The following is a 25,294-nucleotide window of genomic DNA, read 5'->3' as shown; positions in this document are numbered from 1 at the left end:
TTGGAGTATAGATAAATGCACGTCTTTAGTTGGAGTATAGATAAATGCACGTCTTAGTTGGAGCATAGATAAACACACGACTTTAGTTGAAGTATAGATAAATGCACGTTTTCTTATTGAGAGTTTTTTTATTTATTTATAAATTCTTGTTTTCAGTTGGAGTTTTGATAAACTCATATCTTAAGTTGGAATATTGACGAATGAATGACGTTATCTACAGCCTAGGTTATTCAACTGGTCACACCAGGATAGTTTGAAAACATCCTTATTTATTTCGAAATAACTAACCTCCTTGTAGGAGAATGGCCCCGATCTTGGCTTTGAATCTTCTTTCTGCAAACATTATTACAAACAGGTATGGACAAACAGGATGATTTCGTTTAAATTATTGAACAAGCCTTCAGATTTCCTGAAAGTTATTTTGTACAACTATGGGAAACCTGTATAGTTGATAAAGATCCTTCTAACCATTTCGTTATTTCTGATCAATATCAGAATTGAATTTGTGCAGCTAAGTGCAAATTAAGTAGAATCAGCATATCAAATTCGAGAAAGATCTTTTTTGACAAAAGGCAACAGAATCTAGAGGAATTTTAAATTCGAGATGAAACTTGAGTACTGTATGAGGATTAGTAATGCCAACCTAGTCCGTCCCAGGCAGCTACATGTTATTCTTTCTAGTCAGTCTCAAAACATGGTTTTGAAATTTGAAAATAATCATTAAAGTACTTTTGGGTTGGAAAACAATAACTATTGTTTAACAATAGATACACATGAACAATGGGCGCTTTACTTTATCTGATGATGGTGGCAAAAGAAACACAAAACCATATATTAATTTACAATACAATTTAATGATTGTTTTTAATTGTCCAAATTTTATATCAAAGTCATCCTGGCAATGCCACAAAACAGCTAAATATTTGATAGTGCAATACACAACAATTGTGAACTTGGCCAAAAACAAATGCTGGACCTATGAATACCTCCACGAGTACCAGGTCAATTTCTGCTGATAACATCCAGTTAATCCGACTATTTAAACACCCCAACCTCTAATTGCTTTATCATAACTCTGAATTGTGGTTGAAATAGGATTCGCAATATGTCTCAATGTTGGAAATTCAAGTAAGCACACATCGTCACTTGTCTCTCTATCTCTACACACAATCGACAGCAATATTTCACTACATCTAAGTCTCACAACAAAAAGAGGCCCAGAGGGCCTGCATTGCTCACCTGGACATTTCAGTAATCCTAGCTGGCAAAAAATAAGTTATATTACAAATATTTTTCTACTTTTTTTCCCTATTGTGCCCCACCCCTCTGGCCCCAGAGAAGCCATGGCCACAACCCCCTGTTTTTGCAACATTGGATCTCCCTTGCCAAATAATGATCCAGACCAAATTTCATCAAAATCTGTTCAGGTATTTAGGACTAGTAGCGATTTAAATGAAATGGAAAACAGAAGAAGCACTACAGCATGAGCTAACAAAAGGTCATCATTCCAATTAATTTTCTTTGAAAAAATGAAGGACCCCTGCTAACACACAAATTGATCTTCTCGTACAAACTAGGTAAACTGCTTCTGAATAAATTATTCATTTTGCAAAGAACCCCAACTATAAAAAGAGGCAGGGAAAGTCTGGAAAGATTTTTTTTAAAGAATCTTGATAATTTTATACTTAAAACTCCTTTATTCTTCTTTAAAGATAAGGATATAATCATGTTTCAGCATTTGTGGCTTGAAATATGAAGGATACCATATATGCAGACAACATTCATAAAACCTCTCATTAATGTGCTTGGCACCAGACATAACATACATGTGTTTTGTACAATAATATTTAAGTTATATTTTAGCTATATCCCATTTTTTCTCATTTACATCACTCGCAGACATAATCGTACTTACAAGTCTAGAAGACAGGTTACAAAGATACCTTGCTTTTGAAATATTATAGTATCACAATTCAAGTGTACTGACAATCACTGTCCATGACCTGATTTGGTTGCTACACCATAACCAAGCAGTCCTACAATATCATCGATAGTCTCGGCTTAATACTTCAATGTTATATAAACCCAAGGAACATATAATAAATAAACTTGTTTGTTAAGAAGTAAATCATGGGAGAATAAATGTCACATTTAACAGACAGTACCACCGATTACAGTGCAAAGAAAAAAAAATCAAAAGTTTAATTGCATGCAACAAGCTGTAGATGTAATAAAAAAGTGACTTTAGAAAGGCTATGCCGCCTTTATGCATGTACATGCATTAATGATTTTAAATGAAAAATAACCCTGTGAGAAACCTTTAATCAATCAGAAATAATCCCAGACTATTGTAAGTATACCTCAAACTGTTCATCAATATTAACCAGAATGATATACTTAACAATATTTTGAATGTTTTAAATTAATGACAAATTCTGTAAAGGTCATTACAGAGGTTAATTTAGGCCATAGGTCAAATTGTTTCATCAATATTAACTAAGGTGACATAATTACCATTTATACTTTTTATAACATGTAAAATTATGTTAAAGATCATCACGTAGGTCACCAAAGGTCACAGGTCATCAATTTATTCATTGTGGATATATTGATTACCAAAGGTCACAGGTCATCAATTTATTCATTGTGGTATAAATTTAAAGTAAATTCACTCTTCATGTTAATCCACGGTCATGATCAGTCAATCTTGTGCAACTATCTTTTTCTTCTTCTTAAGTGACAATTCTATTTACCATGACTTGTTGATGCACAATTATGGTAATGTGCTTTAAATGCTTTAAATGATTAAGCTGTGGGCAAACCTTCCTTATTTAAATAATCTATAATATTGTATCTTTCTGGTTTCAAAAAAGAACAGCATGTATATGTCTATAGTTAATTATGAATTAATATATAAATTGATGTAATCGTTCAGCTGGTGAGCAAATCACCCTTTTGTTGGCATATGTGTAAGTAGTAAAACAACCTACAGAGTAAATCGCCTTGTCATAGCTGTACAAATGTTTAACTACATCAGATGCATGATTATTTTAGAATTAACTATTCATGCTTGTGATCAACTTTGAATTTTCTTTTAGCTGATAAGTGAAAATGCATGGTTGCCTAGCTTTTCCTGTAAAATATTTTATGGTTGAAAGCCGACTTGCAAAATTTAAATGCCATTCCATCTATGACAAGATGTTAATGGAGAGATATGATTTCACTTTTGACCCTTGTGACCTTGACTATTTCTGATAAATCCATCTACAAACATGAATCATTCCCCTGTCCACATTGTATGATTCTACATGACGGACGGATGGAAAGGCATGAGTGTAACCGTCTAGTCTCTCACAGTTAACTGGTAATGAAGAAATAAATCTAGGTACAAAGTATGAAACTTCAGGACAAATTCAATATATGTATATATATTAAGCCTTTCACCCCTACTGACCATATTGGACTTCAAATGATGAATAAATGGCAGAGTCCACTTAAGTTTCCTAGGGTTGAAAGGGTTAATACAAGATGCTGTTAGTGACGAAATTCAATTCAGACAAATGTTGATGTTAATAAAAATAAAATTATCCAGAATTTTGCACATTCAAACAAAAAGAACACATTAGCAGCTCTGACACCATATCTTCACCATGGGAGACAACTCTACCCTACCAACTAAATGTAATACGAAGTTTATGGCGACTAAATTATAAGAATATCTATAAATGCATTGTCTTGACATTTAAAGTCACTCTGACCAAAATACTTATATCACACACATACATAGTTCATTACGAACAATCTTATAGTTAATATCACACAATGGAAGCCAGCAAGATATTGTTTTCATTTCTCTTAAATGACATTTTCAAAGAAATAAATACGAAATTCTGGTAGTATTTAGCAGAGGGATTTTTGCCCCTACGAATATATGATGTATACAATCATATTACAATGTATTTAAAATTGTTAAATTCATATTTGCTCAGACTTATGTATCTAACAAAAGCCTGACCTATCTTGGTTCCATTGAATTTTATAAAATAAATATTTCACTTAATCCCTTGATACAAAATTAACCTCCCTTCCTATACCTTTGTAATCGTGGTGCACTACCTCTTTACAAACAAATATGTGGAGAAGGTAAGAAATGTTAGCAAGACAAACTTTGTACAAATGCAAAATTATTGAACAAAATACAAAAATAATGGAAAATACACAAACGTTATATTAGGTGTAAACTGGTAACATGCATTGACTTTCAAAGAGTTGCTGGAGAGAGTAAGCTTAGGATACACTTGATATGAGGATATCATTAAAGGAACACAAGTCTCCAGAATATCCTCCAAGATAAATCACAACCCAAAAATTCCCTATGAATTGATCATGTTGGCTGAGAAAGTAAGCAGCAGAAAATCTTGAATCCACAGATGTACAAATCTCAGTATACCAAACCCTGATCTGTCCTTTCATCCAACCTTCCAAGTTACTTTGTGTTTCATTGAGCAGTACTGGCTAAAGTTTCACAACACATCTAAGACAAACTTATCACAAAAAGAAGGTATAACTACAAGATATTTTGTCTGAATTTGACAAAACGGTAACATAATTAAGAAGCCTATTTGTAGAGAAACCACTTCCATTTGTTAGAGAATACTCTTGACACATTTATGTGGTGAGACAGGGTGGTTTGTATTTAATATATTATGGAGTGTAAATTGAACTAAGAATGTTAGATGTGCAGGTACTGTAGTTCAAAACCTTGTGAAGTATGAAAACAATTTTTTACAAGCAATGTGATATACAAAACATGAACATTTTACTGATCGCCTTTCCTTTGTTTATAAATGCCTGAGTTATCCTCAAAAAAAGCAAAAAAAAAAAAAAAAAAAAATAATAATAATAAAAAGAAATAAAAAATAAAAAAAAGAAAGAAGAAAAATCCTTATATATTGAAGGCAGTTCCAAAGAGCAAGATATATTCAGTGAAATTAATACAAAATAATGAATACAACAAATTCAGCAAATGTATTAAATTATTAAAATTCAGAAAGGTTAATCATTATGTCATGGGTAATTATGGTGTTAGATCAGTGTCTTTATAAAGAAATTACATACATCATGATCACAAAAACATTACACAACACATTCATTTTCCTTCTCCAGTCACACGACTCTTGTCACATTACACCTATTTCACACAGGTCAAATGACTCCTATTTCCATCCGATCACATGACTTCTATTTTTAACAGGACACATCCATCCGATCACATGACTTCTATATTCAACAGGTCACATGATTTCTATTTCCAACAGGTCACATGATTCCTATTTTCAACAGGTCACATGACTTGTTAACAAATCACAAAGGTTTTATATTCCAAAAGTAACTCTTCTTACCCTCAGGTCACATAACTTTTTGTTACACATGGGTTACAAGGCTCTTGTTACTCATACGTCACATGACTCTTTGTTATCCATGGGTCACATGACTCTAGTTACACATGTGTCACATGACTCTTGTTACAAATGTGTCACATGACTCTTGTTACACATGTGTCACGTGACTTGTTACACATGTGTCACATGACACTTTTTACACATGTGTCACATGACTTGTTACACATGTGTCAAATGACACTTTTTACACATGTGTCACATGACTTGTTACACATGTGTCACTTGACTCTTGTTACAAATGTGTCACATGACTCTTGTTACACATGTGTCACGTGACTTGTTACACATGTGTCACATGACACTTTTTACACATGTGTCACATGACTTGTTACACATGTGTCAAATGACACTTGTTACACATGTGTCACATGACTTGTTACACATGTGTCACTTGACTCTTGTTACAAATGTGTCACATGACTCTTGTTACACATGTGTCACATGACTTGTTACACATGCGTCACTTGACTCTTGTTACACATGTATCATATGACTTGTTACACATGTGTCAAATGACACTTTTTACACATGTGTCACATGACTTGTTCCACATGTGTCACTTGACTTGTTTACAGGGCACACTATTCTTGGTGCTGAACAGTCCAAATTCATCTTTATACGGCATTTCCTGAGGTTCAGTGGTTAGTGGCCTACAGGAGGTCTTTGTTCAATACTAAGGCCGTCTTTGTCGAGTCCATTTGGTAATCTTTTCCTTCATTTCAGTGGCTGAAAAAAAAGACAATAACAACTCTGTCATATTGAAACATCTCAATGAAAGTTACTAAAGTTCAGAGTCTAATCTTTTTTCCATTTGATATCATACTGTGTACAGCTTTGAATTAGTAACTATGCATCATTTTCCTGATTTCATCAAGAAAGGCCAGTGAGAGATCACAGACAACTGGTTCGTCTTTGTCAGTTTAGTACACAAGCATATCCAGTGATATTTTGCAAGCCTAAAATCACTATTCTGGTTGCAATTTAACAGAAGTATCATATCAAATGTTAGGCATCTACTGTATCATAACTAACCATGGGCCTTGCTGTTGACACATACTTTGTAAAGCTGTTTGTAAATTTCAGCAAAATTAATTACAGGTATGTGTAAACATTGTTTATTATATTGCAGTTACAACAGTAATGTGTTGATTCATGAATGGTAGAATTTCTCAAAATTATTATTAAACAAGAGGCCCAGGAGCCTTAACGGTCACCTAAGTTCTGATGTGTTCACTGATGGATGCTTGCTTTTAAAACCAACATTTGACACATCTCAGCCCTGTGACCTTGAAAGTAGGTCAAGGTCATTAATTTAAACAAACTTGGTCGGCCTTAATCCCAGAAGCTACCGGGTCAATATCATGACTGGGCCTTTTGTATATCAAGAAGAAGTCATTTAAAGATTTCAAGTTATTTGACCCCTGTGACCTTGAAAGTATTTCAAGGTCATTCATTTGAACAAACAATGTAGGCCTTTATCCCAGAATGCTATTGGCCCAATATCATGACCTTGTAGTAGGTTGCTTATTGCAGACATTAGAATAGTTAGGGACCTAAAATCACAGTCACCTGTGAAGTAGGGCAGAGATTCACTCAATACAGACCAATATACAGGAAACAGCTTTGGCCAGTCTTCAGTGCGATCACCTAAGACAGGGAGTTGTTATATACAGGGGCCACTCAAACAGTCTGTGTCTACCTACCAGGCAGGAGCTGTTCTTCAGTAAGAGGCTGACGGTTGAATGGATCAGTCTGAGAGTTGAGGAGATGTCTCATAATGATCCCTCGCTCCATTATGGCACCGCTTGGCAATATCACAGGGTCTACCATCAGTGTGTCCATTAGGGGATCTAAACAATACAAAAAATATCTATATCATACCTACAGGATTTAACAATACAAAAAATATCTATATTAATCCTAACAATACAAAATATATCTATATCAATCCTATCTATATCTTACCTACAGGATTTAACAATACAAAAAATATCTACCGGATCTAAACAATACAAAATATATATATACATACATGTATATCATGCCTACAGGATATAAACATTACAAAATATATCTATATCATGCCCACAAGATCTAAACAATACAAAATATATCTATATCATGTCCACAAGATCTAAACAATACAAAATATATCTATATCAAATCTACAGGATCTAAACAATACAAAATATATCTATATCAAACCTACAGGATCTAAACAATACAAAATATATCTATATCAAATCTACAGGATCTAAAAAATACAAAATATATCTGTCAAACCTACAGGATTTAACAATACAAAAATATCTATATCAAACCTACAGGATCTAAACAATACAAAATATATCTATATCAAATCTACAGGATCTAAACAATACAAAATATATCTATATCAAATCTACAGGATCTAAACAATACAAAATATATATGTATATCAATCTTATGTGGTCTAAACAAAACAAAACAAAGAATTCAATAATCAATTTACCTTTGAATTCATCAGGTATATCACCATAATCAATTTCTGCCTCTCTCTTTTTCTTGACTAGTTCATCAATTTTACTCTGCAGTGACCCGAACCTCTCGATCTCATTATGAGTTTTGATGTTGGCCCGTGTCATCCGAGCAATGGCATCATCAAATAGCTCTTTACGGTAAGATCTCTGTAAACGCCAAGTTTTATATGACAGTCTACAAACATTTCAAGATTCAAATTCGGAAGGACTTTAAAATTTCAAAAATTAATTATATAATAATTTTTTCTTTTCTTTCTTTTTTATGGTGGCTTCCTTCAAATAAATTTTTCTTGAGTTTTAAGCAATTGTCGGAATTAATTTATTCGAATCTATCTTTATATCTTTATTCAAGTAAGCTCTAATTCTATAATCATAATTCTTTTTAATAGATTTTTTCAAGCAAACAAACCTCATCATCCGCTATGGCTTTGGCAAAGGCTTCACAGTCTAGGTGTAGATAAATGTCGGTGAGTGTGTTCAGCAACTTACGTGGTACCCAACCATATTTATCTGGATTCTTTACTTTCAGGTTTTTACATTTTGATCCACAGAGTTGCTGAAGGTTGAAATTCAACATTGCAGCTAATCGGTCAGCTAGTTCCTGTGAATAGTAAAATTGAGTTTTAAAAGCCACTTATCAATACATCTTTTTAATGGGGCCTAACAAATAATATATAACAAGGAATATCATAATCATGTTATTATATTATGTTGGTGATCTCTTAAATATCCTAATGTTGAGTTAATGGCCAGGTAGACTTTTTTTCCACTTAGCACAGTGTACAAACTAATACAACCTGGTAACAGACTTGGGCAGTGCTGATAAAAGTTTGTTATAAAAACAAGATTATGAATTTATAGAAGGTTAAAAGACAAGTGAAATATGGTATAAAAATACACCATAGTGTCATTAATCAACAAGGAAAAAATGAAACCCAGAAATAACACAAATATACAACAGGAAAGGCCTCAGAAAATTATAATTCTGCAACTGATTACTAGAAAAATCTAGTTTCCCCTGTTACATTCAGCATCTTTTATCTTATATATGACATACCAGTGTGAGGAAAGGCTCCTTAATCTTCTTTGTCAGGTAGTGGAACATGTCCACGGTTTCTGTAGCTAATGTGAGATAGGAGCGACATTGTCGCTCATCCATGGCCAACTGTCGCTGTCGAGATTGTTGTTCCTCCTGTAAAGCAAAAACACAGAATATTTAACATATAAATACCATGTATAGTTTCTGATTGAGAGGTTGGGTTATACCAATTAAAAAAGTAAGAACCAAAACTACTTACTTCTCCATGACTCTGATTTATTAATTTTTTTTTATTATTATTTATGTCATAACTAAACACAGTCATGTTGAAAAATTAAATTCGCTTATAGATATATCCTGTAATAAAATATTAAAATTAACTCACATGTTGTTAGATTGGAATTTGAAAATAGGAATTTGAATTGAGTTACTTCCCTTATAACAATAAAATGACTGGCTTCCTGCTACCATCATCATAACTTTCTTAATATTCAGAATAAATATGACTTTTCACATGTTCCAAAATCTAATTCTGATGGACAAGTTCATGCAATATTTATGCATAGATGAGAAATTACTTGATATTAACCATGTGAACTTAATATACACATGTCAAGAACATTATTTATATTAAAGTATAATTATCATCATATATAATTATAACAACACATTAGATTTGAAGTTAATAATGAACTAAATACATAAAATAGGCTGTCTCTGAAATGCAATACATAATAATGTACTCATTTTTAAATAAATTTTTTGGCCATATCATTTTCAATCAACGTCAAAACCAAGAAATAGCAGCTACTGTAGAAGGAAGTGTAAATATCAGTGTAAGAATAAAATTTTAGGTGACTAGAGTTATTTCTTGGGCACAGTAAATTTAATCAAATATTATCATTTATACATTCCTCCCTAACCCGTATCACTTGAACAACATATCTTCATTGCTGGTCTCTACGAATACTCCTATAATAATCAAAAGGTAATAATATGCAAGTTGAATTGTCATTTGTAAAAAAAAAAAAAAAAAAAAGCCATGTGAATTTGAAATTGTAAAAATAAATGCACCTCTCATTCTAATTAGTGCCGTGACAATGTTGGACAAATTCTAAAAGTATTAGTAGTTAATATCAAGATCTTTCCAGTAAAATATATGTTCCACAGGAGGACTCAAGAAATAAAAAAAATTCTATGCAGCACGAGTGCTTGGGAAAAGGCAGCTTATCATACGGTACAGTTTTAATTACATCATTTCTGTTGGTTGTTCCTGTTCATCATATCAAAAGTCCTTTCATTTGGTAGATATTTTACTGGAATAGCCCTAGCCCTCACCAACCTTGATCTTCAACAAGGTATGTTAATTGTTAATTAGTTAAAGACAAAGTTATACCAGAGATATACAGACTCAACTACAAAATGTCTGAAAGACATAAATGCCCCTCGCTGCCATGTGACCTTCGCATAAATTTTGACCAAAATCTGTGAAAGAATGAAGTTGCTAAGTGCTTAAATTGAATCAGTTGGTGATTTTCTATACAGCAAGTGTGACCTTGGCCATGACCTTGGAACCCTGAAACATAACTATGTCCGAATTATACTCATACTAGACCTTTAGTTTGACCAAAATTTGTCAAAGAATGAAGCTGCTATCATCTAATAATTAGTAAGTGTTTACATTGAAACATGATGGGATGGGATTGGACGGGACGGGACAAGACTTGATAGACATGGGCAACACCTACATGCCTGACCATTTTTTGGCGAGGGCATAAAAATAAGAGTTTTACTTTTGGTTGTTTGGCCCATTCCACTGCATTTTCCATGTCTTCTTGGACTTCATGGATCCTCTTCAAACAGTCCATACTCTCGTCCAGCAGGAATGTTGTATCATTCATCAGCATGTTTACAAACTTCACAAAATGTTTACCATTCCTGATAAAACATCAAAATTATAGTTAAACATTGTAACAGTTTAATACTAGGTAAATGTCCTTTTAAAGAAATGAATTTGTGTCTGAACAATAGAGTTGTAATAATCATAAAGATATTTTTACACATTGTGAAAATTATTTATCAATACCATGCACATCTACATTATCTTATATGCTTTCCCATGCTGTAATAAAACCTACCAATGTTTCTGAAACTAATTTAATGTACTCTTGCACCAAGTACAAACGCCAAAACATTTGACAAAACTTGTTATTAGGGCTGTCAAGAGAAGAGGGTTTACATGGCAACAGTTGTCCTTAAGGCTAGTAACTATCTGGCTGTCTACCATTATATCAAGGTAGGAAATTTGCTACATTGTGAGGCCAAGATCAAAAACTATCTTTTACTAAAATGGTAGACAGTCGGATATTCATGTTCAGCTTCTATCATGGCTTCCAGATGTAGAAAATTTCCTACATCAATATAGTGGTAGACAGTCACATAGTTACTGCTCAGCTCATACCATGGCATTACAATGTAGCAAATTTCTTACATCGACATATTAAAATGTGGCTTTTTTTTTTTAAATCATTAGAAACCAACAAAGAGGAGAGCAATGTGTTACCTGGCCTCATCAATCATCCTCAGCTGATGACTTGGAATGCTCCACATGGCTTTGAAGATGATGCTGAGATGGTAACGAATTGTAAACTTGTCATAAAACTCACTGCTTGCCCCTGTCGTCTCAATTTCTAAGGAAACAAAATGAAAATATAAATACCTTAATTAGCTATCGTTAGAAAAAAAATCATGATTGGTAAAATCAGGTCTGTTTGATGATTGTAATTTACATTTTCTAACAAAATATAAACCAATTTTGGAAGTTTCACATCTCATCTAGGCTTGGTTTCATTTTTTTTCAAAGAATACTTTGAACATGATTTTCTAAGCTTGAAAGTGGTTGTAGGTAAATTTAGTAGGGCTGCAACATAATTAAAACCAATTTCTAATGTTAACTAAACCGCTTTAGTATCAACAGTATCAGGACAAAATAAATATGGCTCCAGACTTCATAGTTCTACTAGAAGACATTTTCAGTAATGTTGTTAAGTAAATTTGACTCATGGGAAAATGATTTTATGATGATGATGATTCAATATGGCCTGACAGAAGCTTAACACATGTGTGTCAGACCGATACACAGTACCTGTATAGAAGGTCATGAGAGCAGGCACTAGATGCTGGAGGGCTAGTGGGTGCATGAGGAGTCGAGTGTGAAGGTTAGCAGTCTGCTGTTGAATCGCTGGATTCATGACGAAGATGACCTCGACGAGCTTGGCAGTGAGATAGGGGTTGTTGATGTAGCGGGTACTACTACAGATCAGAACTACCAAGACATGGATGATGCGGTCGGAGCACGGGATCATCAAATATCTGCGGCACAAACCTGACAGGAAAATACAAATACAGATTACGACTTTTAACACATGTACAGAAATTATTATCTAAATATTAAATTTCTAACACACTGACCTGGTACACTTCATAAAGTTCAGTATTTGTCACTTATCAGTTTCAATCGCCTTCAAGATCTTAATGTTGGATTCTGGAAAGCTGGTGGACATAGGTTAGGTTTTCATTATAATGGCAACCTGATCATGATCTTCATAAACTTACTAAAATATTATCACTGGTCCACAGGAAGATCATTGCAAATGAATTGGAAGTCAAACGGCATCTAAAGTCTTTGTGTCACATAATTTAAGCTAGTTACTAAGTGCTTTCATGAAAATGTAAGTATGCAGGCCTGCCCCGTAATTAGAATAAAATTTATAATGCAATTGCAAGATCATAATTATGTACAGGAGAGTTCTTATAAAACTCAACAGACTATTGTGAAAAATGTTGTACGTCTCAATTCAGATATATTGATAGTAACTATCAATTAAAAAGATGAATTCAATGAAGAATTAACTTTGAGTACCAGACCTTCAGAAATATAGATCTGCTAACAGTAGCTAGCTGTCTAATGGAGCATCCATCAAAAACAAGTGATCTGATGCCCCTTTTCCAGTCCCTAATGACAATTAACTATCATTTAAAAAGATACTGGTGTCACGGAAATTATATCAGTCCTTCGCCTATAGGTCACCAAACATCGAGTACTTACTGAAGGGCAAACAGAAGGAAATCGGCTATGTCCTCCAGGTAAAAGTCGGGTAGTGCTGAAAACTGCATTGGAATGTCATCTGGTAGTGGCAGTGTCATTCTGAAACCAATGTGCCAATGTTTATTTAACACATCTTCGCCCTTGGAAAAACTGATCAGAATAAACACTTTGTCACTCAGATAGATAATTTCACAGTGAAATTTGTTTTCATCTATTTAGTGAATCAAAATTAGATCTTAGTTACCATGAATAATTTTTTATTTTTGTTCAATTTTTTAATTCTACATCAAGTAAACTAAGACATCAATTAAAATATTTACATGAAATCCCCGGCAGGTAAGTATTTTTACAGTATTTCATTTTAGAGCGAAAGTTTAAATAGATGTGTCAATTAAGATGATATACAAAATGGAAATGAAGAAGAATATAATATCATAACAAATAGTAAGACTGATCTGTAAGAATTAAAATATGTACAGAGATGGTTAATATAATTTACTAGGCTAAGACAATAAAGAGTGAAATTTCAATTCATCATAGGTGAATTTAAAGCTTCTTAAAGGTCCAACATTTGACAAAGAATTTTACTTGTAAAAGTTAAATTAAATCTGTTTTAGAATCGTAACCTGTGTATAGATTACATTAATTTTTAATTCCTCTTGTCGCAAGGAAAATGACAACTACAATGTATGTCCTTTACACAAGTTACATCAGTACGACACATGGTTTATTACTTATATATAGATTAACAGATACAGCTTGAACCAATAATAATTAATCCTAGCTGCTTTCGATATTCTGTAAACTGAATTGAAATGTGTACCCCCTATTCTTGGGATCCATGGCTTTAAGTATGTAGTCTGCTAGAGTACTATAGAATTCCAGGCAATGCATCAATAGACTCTCGTCCAACACTGCCGCATCGGCACACAGCTTACTCTTCTGTAGTCTCTGTCAGGAAGAATCAAACAAAAAATTGATAAACAGACCAAAACTGAACTAGGGGAAATTATAATTTGTTATATTTTGGAGCTGTTTTTAGTAAATGTACATATTCTTGGACTAAGATGTTTAAGTTTATTAAGCATATCTGATTCATCAAATTTTATTGCTGTGCAGAAAAAAATGCAAAGGCAAATTTTGAACAACAGGAAATCCTAGAAGGCTTGTCAAAGACCATCATATATCATGATATTAATTAATATCATAATGCAAGATTGATCTTATTTTTTCATCTTTAAAAGAGATTTCTAACATGTCTTTTGCAATATTTTTCATCTGCCCATTTGGCAAGTCTCAAAAATGCCTGGAACGAATTTTGTTCTTGCAATCAGACTGTAAATAAATTACATATATGTAAAACAATTGACAGGAGATTTGAGAAAGTTCTGCATCTTTCATATATGTGTTGACAGTACATAATTTTTTTTTTCAAACATGAAGGTACATATTAGATGTATCGATGGTGAACATTTAACGTTATAAAGATGAAGCTATACTTGTGCCTGGGACTTCCACTTTTTGAGGAGCTCTTTGTTTCTTGAGGCATTAGGAAGGAGAGACCATTGAGGCTCTGCTGCCTCCATCTCCTCTACCATGCGGTTGAGATCTCGTATTGCACGGAGCCGTCTCTGGTAGCGACGGGAGACAGGTATGATGGACAGATGGTGACAGTGGAGCGTGAGGAAGAAACATTCCGTGGGAAATTTTGGTTCTTGCCATGGTGGGGTCTTTTGAGATTCTGTTACATAAATACACGTTATCACATATACAGTATATGAAATTCTATAAAGATATATTGAACAAATATTGTACATGCAGAAACTTATCAGACAGAGTTAACTTATTTTGTTCAAACTTGGTCATTTTGGTACTGCATGAATTTATCTGACTACAAAGGACCACATAGTAGATTCGGTAAGTAGGTTAAATTATTTGATAATGACAAAGTCTGGCATACAACTGTTCCACTTATGGATGGTTGAATTTACTAGCCCACAGTAAAGTATAATGAATCTACAAACATCTGTACCCTAGCATTGATAAACATTTCAACCCAAGAATCTATAAAAGATATTTTTATCTCTAAAATACCAAAATATTTCAACCCTAGAACATTTAAACTCTTAACTGGAATATCCATTTCCACCCTAGAATTTAGATCTGTTAACATTTAGCTATAGAATAAGTATGTACATACGTCAACCCAAGAATTTTATGCATTTTATTTCAATAGTAGAATGTATAAACACCAATTTTCAGCTCTAGAATCTTTAACATTTCATCCATAGAATCTGTAACCTTTCCAGCTCTTGCTTGAATCTGTGATAAATTAAACCCTAGAATCTGTAAACATTTTATCCCTAGAATCTGTAAACATTTTATCCCTAAAATCTGTAAACATTTTATCCCTAGAATCTGTATTAAGCTTTTCAATTCTTGCTTGAATCTGTGATATTTTATCCCTGGAATCTTAAACATTTCATGCATAGAATCTGTAACCTTTTCAGCTCTTGCTTGAATCTGTGATAAATTAAACCCTAGAGTCTGTAAACATTTTATCCCTAGAATCTGTAAACATTTCATCCATAGAACTTGTAAGCTTTTCAACTCTTGCTTGAATCTGTGATAAATTAAACCCTAGAATCTGTAAACATTTCATCCATAGAATCTGTAAACATTTCATCCATAGAACTTGTAAGCTTTTCAATTCTTGCTTGAATCTGTGATAAAGTAAACCCTAGAATCTGTAAACATTTCGACTCTAGAAACAATCCAAGGCCAATGTCCCTGGAACTCTATACGAATCATGTTTTATAACTATTAAATGGATTCACTTACGAAGACTTTGAGCCCATTTATCAGCATCATCAGGAAGAGCTCGCAGTCTGGTCTCTGACTTTATACTGACTCTGGCATTGGGATGAAATAAGTAGTAAACATCAACCTGGAAATGAAAACACGACTCAAATTTACTCTTTAGTACTCGGACACTGGAAGTACGAATAACATTGATGGTTACTGTAATACTCAGTCACTGGTAGAACATAATTATACACATCATTGATAAGATTCTGAATCAGCAATAAACCTGCTGCTAAATCTGGTGAGCTGAGCATTACATGGCAGCAGGCGTCTGACAATCCCCTACTAGACCTTCCAAGGACAATATTATTTTTATGATGGTGACAACAAAAGGTATGCATGTAAAGGAGAGGTGGTTGAACCTTAAGCCTAGACAAGATGCATGATTATTTGTGATATACGCATGCAATTTAAGCCAAGTTTACGAGTGTTGTCTTCAAGGCATCTGATCTGACAAGGTGAAAAAGGAGAAGTTCAAGATTGGCTGGGATGACATATAAACAGTCACAAGAAAACCTGTGAAGAGTCTTCACATTAATCAAGTAGTTGGCTAGCTCCGTGAATGACAAGAATATCATTGCCACCATACAGCTTATGGTCTTCCATATGATTGAATTCAAAACAAATTATAAGCATAATGACCACAATGGTACTTACTTTATCTAAATTGATTTTCTTTGATAATTTTTGAAGTATATACAGCAGATTCAACATAAAGCCATCTCCAGATACCAGTCGCTCATCAACCTGGAATTAATTAGCAACATTAACATGTCAATATGGATTGTAAGAATTAAGCAATTTTACCATTTTATCACAAAATTTCATGATACAACTAAATAATTTTTTTAATTATCCGTTATTATTTTATATTATGAATAGGTAAGTCACAGAAGTATTGTTAGTTCCAATTTAATATTGAATTAATAATTCCATATTAAATATTTTCCCTAGCACTTACTGGAATATATCTCCATTAATTTTGAGAAACTGTTAATAGTGAATCAATGGCATCAACCATGTTATTATTTGTTTTCCTCTATATCCTGTCATTTTTTACACAACATTCAAATATTTTACGGGTAATAGATGTGTCCCCCTCAAATGCATTCCTTCTCTAGAACAGCCATTATAATACTGGATAAAATTTATGTATAATACCCAACAACTTTACTCCCAACAATTACCTGGATTTGTGATTTCTTGAGATTTCTGGATAAAGCTGTGGCCATAAAGTTAAGAGCCGCATCCCTACTCTCTGAATTGAGGAGGATGTTGTGAAAGACTTTAAATAGTTCACTCTGAAACAAATATTAATTAAAAACAAATATCAATTTAAAACAAATATTGATAAATATGAAAATGGAATCAAACAGAAATTTATATTATACATAATACCAGTCTATAATTATTAAATATCTTTATGATTAGTTTCAGACTTTTTACACCAAGTATGAATTTTGAAAAAAGATATCATTTGTTCAATTTATCTAAAATTGTTCATTGTTGCAGAATCTGGTGTAATTTTTTGTTTAGTGTTCTTAAGGCTATGTAATGAGTAGAAACAGATTTGAACAGAAAGCTGATTTTTTTTTTAAAATTTGCACAGTTGCAAAACAGCAAATCTGAAAGTATTAAGTCAAACTAATATTAAGTGTGACTTACCCGCACATATTCCATTCCATGTTGTAATGACTGGTGAATTAGTCGAGTGTTTTCTGGTGTAAGTTGATGCCCTGAAAAGTACTTCTCCACAACCTTAGTCTGGAAATCAAACAAGTTAGAAAGTATTATTTCATTAAAGAGCAATACATGCTATCTTACTGTAAAACGTCCCGTGTTAATTAGTTAATGGATACTTGAACTTGGATGAACTCAAAACATATTTGAAATGTACTGACTATTCATATTAAGATCTTTTTTTTTTTCACCGACTGAAAAAAATTAATCATTTTATTTTCACCGACTAAAAATGAGTCATAGTTTTTATTTTCACCGACTAAAAAATGAGTCATAGTTTTTATATCAAAAACAGGGAAAAATTCAACACCAGATCATTCTTCCCTCCCTTACTTCTAACTTGACAGATAACACTGGGTATGAGGACATATTGAGCAAAATTAGAATGTCTCCAAGTTAACAAGAAAATATATCAAAACAAAGGTGTAATTTTAATTTGACACCAAAATTAAGATGCAAACAAATAATTTGTGCATCAATTGATATCAAATTATGAATTTGGAAAAATGAATTTCAACCTTAATCAACTCACATTATCCTCAGCAAACACTGACAGGCCTAAAAATGGTCCCAGCAAAGTGAGCTTCTCCAACTCCATGCCTGAGGCTTGTGACAGTGCCTCAGGTATCCAGTTAGGCTGCTGGACAATCTGTCAAACAAAAAGCCCAGAATGAAATTCATATTTCACAATAATTTCCTCAAAACAGATTGAGAATATGATAATTCACATTCAACTAATAGAAGTTTAAATTTCAAATGATGAAATTTGATTTGAAATACTATCCACACATCTGACTTACCATGACATAAATCTAGAAAAGCAGGCATGTGTACATGTTGAAAAGTAAATCTAATTCATATTTATATTGAAATTCATTGTTGTATGCCCCTGTACTGCAATTTATCATTTTTAATTTAATCTTAATTAATACTTACAGGAAAATATTAATAAAAATTAATACTGATATGCAGACATACAGCATCTAACTAATAGATATTTATCTGAATTTATCCGGTAACTGACTTGCTTTAACTTTGAGCAATACCGAAAGTTCGAAACAGTCATAATGGTACTGATAGTCTAATGGCATTTACTGTCAGAAAAATTTCATTTGTTTGGCAAGCTTATACATATACCTACCAGTGAACATATAGGCCTAGAATTGCCACTCTTTACTTCACATAACTCCGACAGCACTGTGAGTGGATCTCGGTAATCTTCATTATCTAGTGATAATGTATGTATCAACCGCGTCAAACTCTGTATCACAGGGCCAAAGACCTACAAAGGAAAACAAATTGTAAAATAAACAGTAGGCATAAGGTTTCAAATACAATCAAACCTGATCTAACGACCACCTGTATATAACGATCGATTTTTAGATTCCCCGTGAGATTTTACTATATAACAACCCTCTGTATTGGGACAACTTGTCTAATGTGATTAATGACTGGTGATTTTGGAACCGCAATCGCTCGTCCTCTAAATTTGCCAACCTCACAAAGACTGATACATCATTTTATTATTATATAAATAATTCATAAATATGCAAAATCAGGGCTTCTGACCAACATATTGGATGACTTATTCCGTATATGATAATTTGTCTATATTATCTAGACATTTACAATATAATTTGCACCTGACATACCATATTGAATGTATTTTTGTCATGGTAAGTTGTCTGAACCAGTTCGGACAGGAAACCTCTCGGCAGGTTGTGTGAAAGAAGGTAGGGTAGGAGTATGGACATTCCACCTATAGATCTGGACACAAAAATCAACAGATTATTGAAAATTGGATACAAAAATCTATCAAAATTCACCATTAGAAAGTACTTTGCTTTGATAATGAGTTTGAAAACTTTCTTTTATTACTAAATTAAAGATGAATGCTTACTTTATCTTTAAAATCTAGCGGAGAAATTTATATACATGAATTGTTTTGATAGATGATTGAAACAAAATGGAACAATATTTTTCCAGCATTGTAAATACCTGGGCTGTGTGAGCACTCCCTGAAGAACCAGGACTGTATGACATACACACTGGTTCCTTGTCGCTGACAACATTACACTCATTGGCGGGATACTCGCCTTCTGTAACACCCAACAGATACTATCTATAACTTCTCTAAATTTTACATAATTTCAATTATAGGCCTAGAACTTCTGACATTTCATTTCGTTATTTTTTACATTAAAATGTTTTGTTTTTTCCCCTCCAGTTCAAAATAGATGCAGTCCTGTATGTTTGCATAGTTCACTAAATCCATAAACTTTTTCTTACAAATGTATCTCCAATAGACTTTGAATGTTGAATATGAAGGCATTAACATTTGTTGGCTAGAAAAACATTTCTTGTATTATCTTATTTATTATTACACAAAGATAGAAGATATTTCTGAAAGGCATAATAAATTGCCCAAATACATGAAATGCGGTTGAAGTTGACTATCATTAAACAAGAGGCCCTAGGGTCTTTACTGAATGCCATGAATTTCGGAGCAGACATTAGATGTGATCATCATGACATCAGGTAATGACATCTTTGATTAATCATTCTGAACAAATTTAAAAACACAGTTCAGTCTACATCATTTAAATATTTCTCAAAGATAAGAGTATTTTCATCAGCTCTTTGTTGTACTCACTATAGGTGCGGTCCTTTCCTCTATACCAGCCCGTTCATAGCAGTCTAGGAGGTAATTAATCATGTCTACCTCCTTAATTTTCTCGGACGGGTATTTAGGAGAGAATTCTCGTTTAGGTAGAGGAGCTGCACCCAACTTTAGTGCTCTGCAAATGAAATATATTGACATTTTCTTTTGAATTATCAATTTCTTTCCCAAAAACATTGATTTAAATTGAATCAATAATAATTATCATAGATTCAAACATAGTCTTAATTGACCTCTTGAAAACCTGGGAAACTCAAGTTTTCAATTATCAGTAAGTGAACAGTGAGGTTTTGTTCTGTACTATCGTATATATACTGGTGATTGATCGTATATATATACTAGACTACTAGTAATTGATATTTTATTTGTATGACTTTGAAAATTTTACTGTCAAGACTATTATCAGTCTGAATAAATATGATAGCCCTTCTTCCGTACAAGCAATACAACCATTTTGGATTGACAGTGTTCAGAAACATTCAATTGTACAATACCGAAAATAAGTACTTTTTCATTTAACATATAATTATGTTATGAACACATGGAAGCTCTATACTCTGAAAGCTACACACAAAAAAAGAAATTATCATTACTGTGGTCATTAATTAAAAGTCTCTTGATCCCATAATATATATGCTGGTAGGAAAGTTACCCATGAACCTCGTGAGCTTTCCATAATATTTCTTTATGATTTGCTGAAGAAGCTGCCTTATATTTCATATATATTACATTCCTATATTCATCCCTAACAATAAGTACTTTTATGTTATAAGTACTTTTATGTTATCTTGTTGGTGATTTTATAATAATTGTTTCCATCCATGACCTACATACAGCTGACTTCACGAGCAAGATGTGCTCTGATGATGGCCTGCTAGGTTGAAATATGGCAGCAATAAGCAGCGATCACTCTGCTTTAACCTACTCTCCTTGTTCGTATTATCTATGCATATTAAAAAACCACTCTATACTCATAAGTATTCTGAATCCTAGTTGATGAACTATATCATATACACATGAATATATTGGATGTTGGTCCATGAACATTTTTTTCTCCAGTGACACTAAATGCAGTTGTACTTAGATCAGACAAGGTTTGGAGTAATACTTCATAAAACTAAGCAAAAGACAGAAAATCTTACCCTTTTGGACTAGAGCCGTGTTTGCGTGGCGACACAGAGGTCTCCACAGGTGGGCGGAGTCTGAGAACCGGATTGTCTTTACAGTCTTTTATCTTCAATAGGACCTCGATTACAACATTGTTGACGAGATCTTTGTAATCAATGTCATCTGAAAAGATCAACAAAAGCAAACATTTAAGTTTAAGTTTAGATCATTATCAGAAATGCTCTCTGTAAAAACATATCAAATAATCATTAAATATATACGAGATCTAAATTTTAGAGCACAGTACTTATAATAATCGTTTGTTGAATACTTTAGCAATAGTTGGAAGCATTAATTTCAATAACAATATCTTAAATTTCAATAAAACAGCATTAGAATACATCTTAAAAATATTTATGATAAAACTTTTAATAAAACTGATTTCTTTGGTGAGAAAACAAAACAATAAATGCTTAATCTAAATCTTGAAATGTTTTGATTCATCCACTCACCATTCTCCTCCACACAACAGCTGATGTCAGGGACAAATAATGTTTCAGGGTTTGCCTCTTTCCAAGAAACCAAGAAGGTTCGACTGATGGTTGACAGCATCTGTTCCTTGGTAGCCTCTGATCCAATACTGGTATCCTATTGTAAAAGTAGAGAGTATAAGGTCACCTTACAAGCTCAGACTAGTAGGAATTTCCCTTTAGTCTTATGGTAGGATGTTTGCCTGGAGCGCAAAAGGTTGCTAGTTTGAACCTCAGCGTGGGCAGGGTATTTTTCATTACTCCTGTTACACTATTACCAACATATAATTCATGTTTTGTAAGGATATCTCAAATATGAAAATAGTATCAAACATATGTTTACAGACTACATCTACAGTCAACTATGTTTATAATGAAAATCTGGCAACCATGAAAACAATTTTCATCATGAATCCTGAAAATTAAACCAACTGCGGAAATAATGAAATTTCTTATTTCTGGAGTTTGCTGTTCCAGATTTAAATGATGGGGTTTGAATTCAAGATTTTTTGCCGTAAAGATCACGTTGATCCCCACTTCTTTATTTTAAAAGACGATTCGTGATGGTGTTAAAAAATATGAGAAATGACCAGAAGTTTTTAAAGCTTAATGAAGTATAAGAATAGTTATAATTAGTTGTCTAAGGTATGGGGATTTTATATCAAATAATTCATAAAACATTGATATAGAATAACATAGTTTTGTAATGTTTTAATAGACACACTGCTAGCTTATGAACCATTTTAATATAACTTACATATTAAACCATGTTTAACATATTTAACTATCAGTTGAGGCATTTTAATATAACTTACATATTAAACCATGTTTAACATATTTAACTATCAGTTAAAACTTGAGACAACTGTTTCTATGTACCGGTATTGTCACTCCTACTGCGGATCCCTCATCGATATTGTTTTGAATGTACATGATGAGCTGACATCTCTAAGCAAGGTTTTTATGTCAGCTTGTCCCAAAGGCAATGTTTGACCATGCATGACTACAATTGGCACAGCCTACACTTGGTTCAGACTGATAACGGACAAATTTCGCGTACCTAAACAGGTTGATTGTAGACTACACTAGCCACTGTCAGCATACTTAATGCAGACATATATATATCAATTTCAAAATAACAATACAAATGTCAGTTGTTGTTTTTTCAACGAACAAGCCTGGTACTTTCAGAAAAATTCTCTTCAAAGATGTAAGACTTAAAATTTTTTTTTTTTTAGATCATACCTGCATCAGGGAGTCATTTCTTGGCAGTACATGCACAATTTAGTGAGGAACAGTTATTATAAATCATAACAGAATTCCAATATCTCTATAAGTTTAACTTGATTCTATAGAAATATATTCAGTTCCAGTGATCTTACCCTTTTCCTTTTCACATCATATTTCATCTCCGTATCATCAACTTCCATGGGGTTTTCTATGCCAGAATCAACATCCATTTGTGACTGGAAGCTACAAGCAAGCATACAAAACATTACCAACATAAAAAAAAACTTGTATCTTGTATTTAATTTTCTTATGTTGGAAGGACAGTACAGTAAACATATGTTTCTCAGTATCAAGTCTAGGACAACATATTTTCAATTCTTCAACCGATAAGATTGTACTTACTTTTTCTCAGAACATTCTGAATCAATATCCATGCTGGATGGAGCTACTGGATCCACACTCAAGCTACCTTTAATGATAAAAGCATTCAGTGTTTATATATTACTATTCAATTTGTTCACATTTTCTTACAATTTGCCAACCATCAAGCATTTTCCAAAATATTATAATTTATATGATGGCACCAAAAAAACTGGGACTTTGTATATATGTGAATTAAACTTAAACAAGTGAAAATCGTTTAACTTTTCTATTTTAAATACCAATTCAATTCTGTCATTCTAGAGGCTTTATGTTTGCTCTTTTTATAAGCAGGTATTTGCATTTACAGCTATAGTTAACTAGACCATTCTCCATTCATGCCAAGAATGGCTTAAGATAAACGTCTTTACAAGATAACAGAACAATTTCAATTTGTATTTTGGTCTTGGTCAGATGCAATAATTACTAGGTGGGGTTCTGGTTGGCTGGGTTTCCATGGATACTCCTTGACTACCACCACTGGCTCCAGGTGATTGACTTTGAGACTGCCCTTGACTTTGAGTCTGAGATCGTGAGGCACCATCTTGTTGTGGGGATGGATTAGGCTGACTACCTAATCTTGCCAATCGCCGTCTTCTAATCTAAAATCATAATAATTCATTAGTATCAATTACCAGTATATATCATATGTATATGATCAAGAACAAAATAAAGATAATTCTCTCTAGCCTTGCAATACATTAACTGCAGCTGGTATATATTAACCCTTAAGCTTATTACAGTCATTAGATAATCTCTCTTAGTGTGAAGCTCTGCATGCCATCAAGTAAGGGATTGAATTATATAATTATTATATTATATAAATATGTGTTTATTCGAAAATCCAGTAGATGAAGTGAAAGGTTATTATTTTCTTTTCACAAATATAATAAATAAGGATGATGATTTCTGAAGATTGATGTCCATGGCAACTTCTACAATGTAACTACAGGACAATAATTATAAGCTAGGCCATTTCTGGCGTTTAATTTCAAATTATTGAATTCTATTCTTAATCAATGTGTATTTCCTTGTGCTTTTTTAATGGTAGTAAAAATGTTATTTAACAGTATCATACACATACAGTATGAACTACTGATAATGAGTGTACATGTATGGTATACACCTCCCAGCTTTCTTGTATCATTTGACTAATTATTCAGTTGGGTATTTTGTTAAATGTGTAAAAATATGCACAGGGATGTTGTGTAATAGAGAAATATAATTTATCGTTGCCAACAATGAAAGTCTATAGTACTCTAAAAATCTGTGAGTTGTCAAGGAAGCATTCTCCGTAATCTGACACATCAAAGCATGTATGTAAACAAAGCAGTCGTAATATGGATCAACGCAAATTGTGTCCAACTAAAAATACTCACTTCGTCTGGTGTAAGTTCGCTCATGTTGTATTTACGCTGAATATATATCTACAAGCTATTTTTTGTACAAACCAAGTATATTTTAGACATTTGTTTCATCTTACGAAGCAAAATATATCATTTCTTTCAATCAAGAATTAAGAACTGCTTCTGATGTCTCTCGCCTGCCATCATTCGTGACGTCATATACTTGACCCGGAAGTAAAAAGCATCGT

At 32.9% G+C, this 25,294-nt stretch overlaps 1 protein-coding gene and 1 long non-coding RNA gene across 2 annotated transcripts; one reads left to right on the top strand and one right to left on the bottom strand.

Moving 5' to 3' along the window:
- Window positions 1-827: 827 nt before the first annotated feature.
- Window positions 828-5,078, top strand: LOC117344860. The gene is made up of 2 exons (XR_004536269.1): window positions 828-2,574; window positions 2,622-5,078. It is a non-coding gene; the product is annotated as an uncharacterized LOC117344860 (long non-coding RNA).
- A 219-nt stretch (window positions 5,079-5,297) lies between these two features.
- Window positions 5,298-25,250, bottom strand: LOC117344859 (ubiquitin conjugation factor E4 B-like). The gene is given in 27 exon segments (XM_033907708.1): window positions 5,298-6,188; window positions 7,166-7,312; window positions 7,954-8,128; window positions 8,391-8,582; window positions 9,039-9,173; window positions 10,814-10,958; window positions 11,584-11,710; window positions 12,166-12,379; window positions 12,381-12,405; window positions 13,129-13,227; window positions 13,952-14,079; window positions 14,628-14,869; window positions 15,970-16,075; window positions 16,651-16,740; window positions 17,181-17,294; window positions 17,659-17,757; window positions 18,266-18,382; window positions 18,875-19,015; window positions 19,386-19,500; window positions 19,732-19,832; window positions 20,387-20,531; window positions 21,556-21,703; window positions 22,033-22,168; window positions 23,433-23,523; window positions 23,683-23,749; window positions 24,128-24,302; window positions 25,080-25,250. Coding segments are annotated over 27 exon segments (3,351 nt in total). The 5' UTR covers window positions 25,104-25,250; the 3' UTR covers window positions 5,298-6,135.
- Between the last annotated feature and the right edge of the window lie 44 nt (window positions 25,251-25,294).

The sequence above is a fragment of the Pecten maximus genome, chromosome 16 (genome assembly GCF_902652985.1).
Source record: "Pecten maximus chromosome 16, xPecMax1.1, whole genome shotgun sequence".
NCBI lineage: Eukaryota > Metazoa > Mollusca > Bivalvia > Pectinida > Pectinidae > Pecten > Pecten maximus.
This window is presented reverse-complemented; position numbering and strand designations above follow the sequence as displayed.